We start from the raw sequence: 10,000 nt of genomic DNA, 5'->3' as shown, positions 1-10,000 counted from the left end.
TTCCCGGTCCCTTGCCGATGCCAGATTATCCTCTGGGTGTCGGCTCGTCTTCTCTCTTCTTCAAATGCTTTTTCTGCTTCGCTTTCCCTTCCTAAGGTAGCTAGCTTGGTATTCTCCTAGGCGGGTGGAGGCAATGAAATTCTTCTTTCTTTCTTTGAACGACTCAGCTCCAATTCCTCTTAGAGATCCTCTCTTTGCCTTTTTGGCACCAGGGATTTCTTGCTTACCTACCTTCTGCCTTTCCGCTCCGCACCGCTCCCTGGGCCTTAGCAGTACGAAGAGTCTAGAGCGGGCAGAAGCTCGGCGTGGTATTCATTCTCCCGGGAGAATCTCCATTCTTTCTTGAAGAAGAAAAGAAGAACTACTAGTATAGGGGCAGAGAAGAAGGAGCTATTGAATCCCTTGTTGAAAGGCTATCCATTCTTTCTTATTGATTGGTGAGAACATCCATCCGGCTAGCTGAACGAGGCTGTGAACGAATCTCTGTCAGGTGGTGCAGATGAATAGAATAAGCCAAGCCCTGCTTTTGATCTTTTAGCCTTATCCGCTCTTGAATGGCTAACTCTCCTACAGCACCTAGTTCTTTTTCACCCTTCTAGTTAATAGGAGTGAAAGAAGATTCATCCTAATAATCTTCATATGTTGTGGGAGTAAGGGCCATTAGGAAAGGAAAATGAACCGCAGCTATTGAAGCAGTTGGAGGCAGGGCTAAGGCATAGGGAAGGAGTAGTTCGCTTACTTCTACCTGGGAGAGAAAGTCCCCTCCTTGAGAAGCGGAAGAAGGGGAAGTCAGCCTCGAAGGCTGTCCCAACTTGCCCAAGTAGTTCTCCCGTAAGTTCGACCACCTTTACCGGAATGAGATTGTACCTGTCGATGTGAACCTCCCCTTATACTTGGCTATATCCGGTACGCTAATAGGTCTTAGACCACATGTACCCTGACCTACTATGTTCCTGTGAAAGATTGCCACTAGGCGAATAGGTCGATTACCTTTACCCGTACATAGCCTTTCCTGCTCTATCTCCAGTAAGCGCCGTATTCCTCTTTCTTGGTATGAGCGAGATAAGGACTAAGCTATACTGGTACACTACACTGAAACTAAGAACTCTACTTCGGTACATGAGTTAGATCTCTTTAAGGTTCCCATCGATTAACCACTAATTGCTTCCAACCTAACTTCGATATGAACTGCCGTTTACAACTCTTTGATCCACTCCTAGTGGGTGGTATTCGTGGGTCACATTGAGAACCACGGGAGATCGCTCTAAAGGAAAGGTAGGCTCTTAAGTCGGCTAGAGACACCTTCGGAGGCGGAAGAGTTCCAGAGGTCAGTTATGAACTGGCAAAACAACACTCGGTCACCAACAAAGCCTAACAGAATGGCTGTTCTCGTAGCTCCTATCAAACGATAGGTGGTCTCATAAGGTCACAGCATTACTACTGCCGGATTGGCTTTCTTTTAGTTGCTATACCGGTGTAGAAGAGAATATAAGGTACCTCCATGATGGGACACAAGACCAACCAATACAATAGTAGTGGAATGCCATTTCTCGAGCTTTCCATCGAACGATAGGAAGACTCAGAGGGTCAGATCAACCCATTAGGGGTGCTTTTGTCTCGTGATATGATGCTTTCTAGCCTAGAAGATTGGACATTGGAACTATAGAACAAAGAATGGAAATCGGATTCCGTAACCCGCTTTACACTGAACTTAGCCGATACCAGCCTCTCTCACTATTGGTATTTAAGCGGCATATCTCATCTTGGTTGGAAGGTGAACTCAGTCAGTCTATTCCTAAGATAATAAGTCTTGTCTTATTCTTATGCTCATGATCCATCAATAGATCCTGCAGAGACAAAGGAAGACTATGGCTAAAGCACTAGTAGTAGATCTTATAGCTACGTCCTTAGTCAGAGAGCCTCAATAAGTAGTTTCGGTAGCACCCCACCCTTACCTTACTCTGGTTGGGGAAGGCCTTGTTGGTTGTCGATAAAGAATTCCCATTTTGACCATTCTCTGAACCTTATAGTGAAGAGTGATTAGCCCCCAAAGGAAGGATCTTCTTTCGGTCTTGTGAATAGGGTGAGTGACTTTCAACGAGGTCCAAACGGGATCTATTGAGGCGCAGGAGGGTGATCCAGGGTGATTAAGTTGTCCCATGCCAGGATGAAAAAATCCAAGGATTGAGAGTGAGAGTTATGATCCTGGAAGTCTTGACATACCAAGATGACAGAGCATTGGAACATTTTCTGAACTATTGAAATGAAAAAACTCTTTCTTCATTCGGTTTGTAGCCATACCGTATAGAGTGAAAAATTCCTTTGTTTGGGAGTAGCTATATTCAAGCAAGATAGCTGCGGATTCTGTTCATAGAGAGCCCCATTCCTCACTCACAAGCTCTTTCTCAGCCCCAGGTTTAACCTAACGAGTGCATTCAGTTTCATGTCCAAAATCAGTTGAAAGGACGTACAATCGGCGAGAAAGTCAGTGAAGTTCCTTTACTTAGGGCAAGAAGGTCCTTCCCTAAGTCTAATCCCTAATCATGCGCAACACATGGAATTGGACCTTTCCTGCTTTCAGGATTTGATGCTCTTTTGAGACAGCTTTCAATAGAAGATAGAGCTCTGCCCTTCTTGTGTCACGAGCCTTTGGAATGAAGATGGATTTTGTTAAGGATTGGACTAACGAGTGCTCTTCCCTCATGTCGAGTTGCTTGGACTGACTGATCCAGAGAGCTCAGACTGAGACTGACGGTTAGGTGCCGGTATGAGTGAATACCAGTTGACCGTCGAAGGGAGGAATTCATACCCGCCTTTCCGATAGGTGAAGAGTCTTATACTTCACCACTTTCAACATTACAGAATTAAAGTAACGTAAGGAGCGGGTATAGTAGGGCACTGCTACCGTGGATAGGTTATTCAACCTTAACTTAGCTCAATTACATCGACCCTCTCTTGCCCAAAGAAGGAAGAGCTGGAAGGGAACTCTTCAACTCTTAGACGCGCTTCTCTCCTTTTGAAACTGCCTTTGCCGCTTATGCCTTCTTATCCCCCTCACCCGGGGGGAACTCAGTCTAGTCCAATCGAAGATCTTCACTTCCCCTAAGTCAAAGGGAATCGCATCTCAAACTCCAAAGAGCCGCAAATCAGTCTGTGGCTCGATATGATACCACTTCAAATAGAAGAAAGAGCGGCAACTACAACAGCTGATATTTAGGTTGATGGACAGGCTTTCCCCTAGCTACAGCTATCGGAACTACTGGCTTTAAGATGCCTTTGCCCATGGTTTTTAAAGACTGCTTCATCCCACCATCTTCATCCTATCTTCATGCCCGATAATCTCGGCTGTTGAAGCTGTTGAGAATCGCCTCTTTGAACTACCAGATCAGCATCAGCTAACTCTCCAGGCTAAGCCAATAAGATCGAATAAGAGGAAGTTTCTATCAGAGAAGGAGCAAAGCAGTCCCAATGCCCACAGATCTGCATTATTATACGAGGGAAGCTCGAAGAGCTTTCTTCAACGTAATCTGAAAAGCCTTACGCTCGTCCTTCTTTCGAGGAAGCTAGCTAGCGCCCTATCTATTGAGCTACCTTTTGTTCCATTTGAGACTCCTACTCTCTTGAAGCCTGCCATGGAAGTCCCGGAAAGCTTTTTAGAATTTAGAGCATAAAGGCAGTGATGACGAATGGAAGCACTTGTGCCACAAGCAATTGAAGAGAAGTCCACCTTCAGGTGCAGAGGGACCTGGATAAACGTTCACTGGGGAGGGGCCTCTTCCTTACACTCCGAATCCGCTGGTCCAAGGCTTAGATCTTGTAAAGTGAGATTGAGAAAAAGAAAGATATTTCTAGATTGTTCTAATTTCTATGTATACTAAACTATTCCAATTCGATATACATAATTTTATTAATTTCTTTTTTCATTTTCTTTGAGTGTCTTCTTTGTTATATCTCCTTTTCCTTCAGATAAATCGAAAACTCCAGAGTATATCCTCCCGCGGGTGAAAGCAAAAAAGACACTTTTCATATTTTTCTATTGAGTCTTCTCTCTTAGAAAGAGAGAGAATTTCCCGTTAAATTCAATAAAAAAATAGAAGACTGGAAATGAAAGTCTCTTTCTCGCAGCCATTCTCCATTACACTGTCGTAACAAAAATATCGGATGCGGCGATATAGAAATGTTTGGTACATGAAGCCGCGATCTGATAGCTATACATCTAAATAGACTTAGATAGATAGAAATTCATCTTGATCTGGAATCAAAGAAAGATAGTGGAAATGGCTCTTATCTTGTGACTTGGAAGAGGGGTTTCTCTGTAGAGGAAGGTAATAAATTGTTATTCCCTCTAGGAACAAGAAGATTGAATCGGAAATATCGACAAATTCTTTCGAAGTCCAAAGAAATGAAATTCAAAAAAGGAGAGTTCTAATTCAAATTTAATCTCTATCGAATTTGAATATCAGAATAGCGGATATGGTCATAATTAAATGGGTCAGGTCCACTTACTTTTTCTTTTGTTGATTTCGAATCTTTCCAATGGATTTGATTGGTATAATGGAAAATAGGGATCTTTGGTGATTCAAGAGTCGACTTATGATTATTCATAATAATGAAAATTGACCGAACAAACGTTCCACTTTCTAACTAGAACTACTATAATCTAACGCAGTATAATGATAACGTATTATCTGGTTAGTTCCTTTTGTATTCCAAATAAAAAAAATATCTCTATTTTCTGAACACGGACTTTTATGAAAAAAAGAAAAGCCCCTTATCGGATTTGAACCGATGACTTACGCCTTACCATGGCGTTACTCTACCACTGAGTTAAAAGGGCTTATTTTATTTAATTACCGAACGAGTCACTATGTAGATAAAATCTCTATATGCACATATATTATATACATAAGTATATGCAGTAGGCTCATAGTGGCTAGTGGCTGATTTTTGAATAAGAAAATGGATTTGCCTAGCAAGTCTAGGGTAAAATGAATTCTTTCAAGACCGGCCCTAATGAGATCATCCCTATCAAAACAAAATTCACTTGATTGATACATAACATACATGTACACTTACCAATTCGACATAAAAGAAATTTCAAGATATTTCATCGAATCATGTGATGAAGAGATTCTACTTGTCCCCTTGAACTAAAGTCTTAGAGAAAATTTTCGATAACTTCTTGATCCCGCTTACTAGATTGATTTTAGTAGATTTATATAGAGAATGTCGATTCTAATGAACGATTCATGAATATGAATGACGAATCCAAAAATTCTAGACAATTCGGAAAGATCCCTCGGATCTAATCATATCATTCCATTATATTGACAATTTCAAAAAACTGATCATACTATGATCATAGTATGAGGGCGGTTGGGCAAGTCGGCCCCCATCGTCTAGTGGTTTAGGACATCTCTCTTTCAAGGAGGCAGCGGGGATTCTAATTCCCCTGGGGGTAGGGTACTACGAAAGGAAGTTGATCATGGATTACCAATAAGCCTAAAATTTCTTCTTCCTGGGTCGATGCTTTATTTAATAAAAAGTTAATGGGGACGGACTTCGTTGGCAATATGTCTACGCTGGTTCAAATCCAGCTCGGCCCAATAATTCGCCAATCTACCATGAGATGGTATAACCCCCCTTGTCCTTCAGAAATACCCCATACGAAGATAAAAAAGAATAAAATTTTCTGCTAGATCCCTTATTGCCCTGGGATTGTAGTTCAATTGGTCAGAGCACCGCCCTGTCAAGGCGGAAGCTGCGGGTTCGAGCCCCGCCAGTCCCGACGGATCCAATATCCACTAAATACATCAATTCATTTTTCCCTTTCTATGAACTAGTAAAGGGTGTCGGGGGGCATACTTTCATTCCCAAAGCAAAAAGGAGTCTTTATTTCTTTTTTCTTTCCTATTTTTCCATTTCGCTTTTATTGTTTGTTTAGGTTTGTAACTATGTGATTAATCGAAGTGGAAAGACAATCTGATGATCCTTCATCAGATGATTGTCCAAGGAAGACGCAAGGTAAGTTATAGAAAAAAACAAGGAAACGGATGATAAATAAAGGAATTTTTGTGGGTCAGGAGTCCTTTGATTCGGTATGGATAAAAGAACTTCCTATGTTATACTATTCAAGTCTCGACGACGAATTGATTTAATAGATCAGATATTGTTATTCATGATATTGATCCGATTCAAGATCATCGAGAGGTATGAAGTCACTCGACTGAAAGGAGAGGATGGGTGTAATTGAGTTGAATTTACAGACGAAAGATTTATCATCTCTAGGGGATTAAATCCCGAGTTATTGCGAAGTAAAAAAACCGATGAGGGAAGTCAATATTCTTGCATTTATTGCTACTGCACTATTCATTCTAGTTCCTACCGCTTTTCTACTTATCAAAAACGTAAAAACAGTAAGTCAATAGTGGAAAGGAGAAACTGCTCAGCTTGCCCCGGCCCAAAAAGGTAAAACAGGTTTGAGCAACCAGGGAACGGAACCTTTCGCAGTAGTAGTACTTCTTTCGAACGAGCTAACTCTTCCCTTTTAGCGCTCTCTCTACGCGCGATCCGGGAATACCACCTATCTCTATCTATGGAAGAAACTGCTTGGCACCCTGCCACTTCTGTTCTGGCCTAGCCCTCTTTACTTTTCAGCTTGGCACGTTTAAAGAAGTTGCCTACACTAAAGTGTACAAAGTGGCAAAAAGTTCTTCTTTTCGGGGTTTTAATAAAGGCGGGCCGGGGAGCTCTCTCTCTTAATTCTCTTCTTAGCCCCCCTAGGAGAAGTTGTACATGACAAGGAAGACAAGAAAGAGAGACTAGTTCTAGAAGCCGAAGGTTAGTTCTATTACCAAAGCAGCAAGAGGTCTGACTCCGGAGGTAGGGCACAGAGAAGAGAAGTAAAAGCATCCCTCCCTCAGGCTATCTATTCACTCAGCTATTACTCTTAAGGAAGTTTGAATTAACTAAGTAGAAGTAGAATACGGCTATATTTAGATTGCTCAGTAAGTAAGAGGTTACGCCTCATCTCCCTAGGGTAGAGCTAGAGCCCGGAGCTACCGAAGGTTTGAAGACGCTCTCCCGTAAGGGAGAGGAAGGTTTGGAAGAGCGGAACGGAAAAAGAAGAGGGAATAAGGGTATTAAGAAAATCCTAATCATATCCCTAGAAACCTCATTGTGTTAGCTATCTTTTCAACTAGCTACAAGGCCATTAGAAAGCTCTATAACAAGAGTTTGAGGAACCTATGCTATCAAAGCAGGAGCTCGATAGAGCGTCTTCTAGAGTTACAGAATCAGACTTCTCATCCTTATGGTGCACCCTGTTATGGAAACTTTGACAAGCAGTCTACGGCACCTAAACAACCGCTAGTGACGATTCCTTCTCCTATGGTTATGCCTATTTTTGTAGCACAAAATCCTCAACTATCTTATACTACTCCAAACATTTCAGTCCTCGAGGTGGCAGATTCTCGAAAACCGCTCACCTCTTCACTGGAAACGACTTATGCTACCCCACGCCAAGCAGCGGTCGGGGCGCCCATCGACATGGCGGGGAAGCCTAGCAGAACGGCTATCCCACACTTGGCTAGGTCCATTCCATTGAGGCTTGATGATCTTTGCATCAATACCCTTCCCTTGTGCTACAGACAGCATCAGTCAATACCACCAGATCGGGAAGAATTTTTCATTCGCAGCCACAGACCCAACCAGTTAAGAAAATAGTCCTGCCCAGATCTCGATTATGGAACTTCTGTCCACTTCACAAGTCCATCAGGCTGGCAAAGGCTAGCACAAGCAAGCGTCCCTAATTCCATTCCACCTGGGGGTTTGCAAGCTATGGTAGGAAGTATATTTTATCCCCAACCACTTCACTCAGAATGATTTTGACTTTACATTCGCTATCCCCGTACCCGACCCCTGTATGTATAGGCCTTTGTAGACCACTACCAAATCAAGAGGGTCTTGATAGACACTGGAAAATGAAATGGAATATTTGCACATTGAGTACAGCTAGGCAGTTTTCTTTTTACCCTTCCATACCATATGGCTCCTCTCCCTTTGGTCGTCAATTACATCGATCCTCACTACAGCTGTTCGTGCATATGACGGGACCACTCGAACCGCGCAAGGTATAGTTTGACTTAATCTAGGACCCCTTGTTCGGTCAACTCTATTCCATGTAGCGGATATACTATGAACATATAAAATCTTGCTAGCACGACCTTGGTATCCTTTGTGGATATCCCACATGAAATTCGCTATGTTACTACTTAAACCTCTATCCCACGTTGAGATTTTAGAAAAAGGTGGGCTTGGGCACAAGCTCAACTTCTTCGATTAGGCTACCACCCTGGTTTAGCTGAGGATGGGATTCGCTACCCGATTAGTCTCCCTACGCTATTAGGCACCCTTGGTCTAGGCTTTGACCCAAAAGTCCACTTTGGATTGAGAACGTCCCACTGTGGATTCATAGATTGAATTCACTCAATTACATCGATCCTCGCTACACAAGTCGCGTCACCGCATTCGTTCAGTCGGATCGCCAAAGCAGCGGTGATGAAGGCCGACACGATTGACCGGAACTGGAGTCTCACGAGGGATTTAGCAGTTCCGTGGCTGCATATTCAGTCGAGCACATGTGGCTGAGTCGCCCGTACCTGAGCTCGAGAAACTTTCCTTATACTGACCGAGAGAAAAACAAGTTCCAGGGGCATCTTCCATTCATATCGATTGGGGTTTTTCCGCACCATATTTTGATCTGCCTCTTCTTCGATCCGGAATTCCCAGCAAATCCCTTACTCCTCGAATACAATGGGATTTCACACCTGGCAAATCTTTTACTCTACCTCCTCTTATTAAGACCTTAGAATGTTCCTGCGAATTATGACCTTCGCCTGGAATGTGAGCAAATATATCATGTTTATTGCTCAACTGTACTTTGGCTATTTTACGTAGAGCTGAATTAGGTTTTTTCGGTGTTCTCGTTGAAACACGCGGGCATACTCCTTCCTTCTGGGGACATTGATCCAAAGCTCGAGTACGGTCCGTGCGCCGTTTTTCTTCTCTACCATGACGAATCAATTGATTTAATGTAGGCATCGCTATTTCCTTTGTCCTTCCCCCCTATTTTTGCCCTATCACTAGTGGTTACTCCCGATCCAAAGCACCCCTTTTCCATTCATAGAGAGATCCAATCGTCAAAATCAATAAAAAGGCCATCATGGACCAAGATCCAAAGGGATCAATCTTGTTGGGGGGTACTGCCCAAGGAAAGGAAAAGGTTACTTCCGGATCAGGAATAATAAATAAAATTGAAACAAGATAAAATCGTATATCAAAACGACTTCTGGCATCACCGGAAGGATCGAAACCACATTCGTAGGCCGACAATTTTTCTGGATAGGTCGAACTATTGGAAGAAAATGGAAAAGGAACACCGAGTGGGATCAAAGAAACTAGCGAACTGATCACTAAATAGATCAAAATAGGTGAAAATTCGGACATCACCACAGCACACTTCGTTCCTTCGCTCCTTGCTCGCGGAGCGGCATACCGAAAAAAGAAAAAAAAAGAATTTAGGCCTTTCGGCCCTCTCACGAATTGGATTTGAACCAATCAAGCGACTTTCCTGTTCTTTAGTCGATCGTGACTATGATTTGAGATCGCTGAGTTATTTAAGCAATTCTTGATATATTCTATATTATTTTTTAGTCTTTCTTTTTTCTTTTCTTGTACCCGGTACACTGAACACCAACCGAATCGTGAAGTCAAAGCAAGTAGATCATTCGGCGTCGGAGGGGCTGACTCGTCGCTAGGATCCCATCTCTCTTCTCTTATGAAATTCATAGTTCTCGCTCCTAGTCCTACAGCTTTCCCCAGCTTGAAGTTCAGTTCTTATTAAGGAAGATCTTGGATTTGTTTAAAAATGAATATCAGATGAACATAAAAAGGGCATTTCTCGAGTAAGATGAATGTGCACTTCTCTTCCTTCAAGTCC

General features: G+C 42.6%; 2 protein-coding genes and 2 non-coding genes across 4 annotated transcripts; 1 reads left to right on the top strand and 3 right to left on the bottom strand.

The window, feature by feature from the left end:
• Window positions 1-4,765: 4,765 nt before the first annotated feature.
• On the bottom strand, window positions 4,766-4,837 carry TRNAT-GGU (transfer RNA threonine (anticodon GGU)). The gene has a single exon. It is a non-coding gene; the product is annotated as a tRNA-Thr (tRNA).
• Window positions 4,838-5,714: 877 nt separating this feature from the next.
• Window positions 5,715-5,788, top strand: TRNAD-GUC (transfer RNA aspartic acid (anticodon GUC)). The gene has a single exon. It is a non-coding gene; the product is annotated as a tRNA-Asp (tRNA).
• Window positions 5,789-7,138: 1,350 nt separating this feature from the next.
• LOC148784217 (Ribosomal protein S12/S23 family protein) lies at window positions 7,139-9,102 on the bottom strand. Its single transcript, XM_088877371.1, has one exon. The coding sequence runs from the start codon at window positions 9,100-9,102 to the stop codon at window positions 8,725-8,727; it is 378 nt and encodes a 125-aa protein (XP_088733497.1). The 3' UTR covers window positions 7,139-8,724.
• On the bottom strand, window positions 8,710-9,817 carry LOC148784216 (NADH:ubiquinone/plastoquinone oxidoreductase, chain 3 protein). Its single transcript, XM_088877372.1, has one exon. It carries the CDS (start codon window positions 9,505-9,507, stop codon window positions 9,151-9,153), a length of 357 nt encoding a protein of 118 aa, XP_088733498.1. The 5' UTR covers window positions 9,508-9,817; the 3' UTR covers window positions 8,710-9,150.
• Window positions 9,818-10,000: the final 183 nt, after the last annotated feature.

Source organism: Sesamum indicum, unplaced genomic scaffold (genome assembly GCF_026168435.1).
Source record: "Sesamum indicum cultivar Baizhima isolate 11 unplaced genomic scaffold, ASM2616843v1 HiC_scaffold_117, whole genome shotgun sequence".
NCBI classification, from domain to species: Eukaryota; Viridiplantae; Streptophyta; class Magnoliopsida; order Lamiales; family Pedaliaceae; genus Sesamum; species Sesamum indicum.
This window is presented reverse-complemented; position numbering and strand designations above follow the sequence as displayed.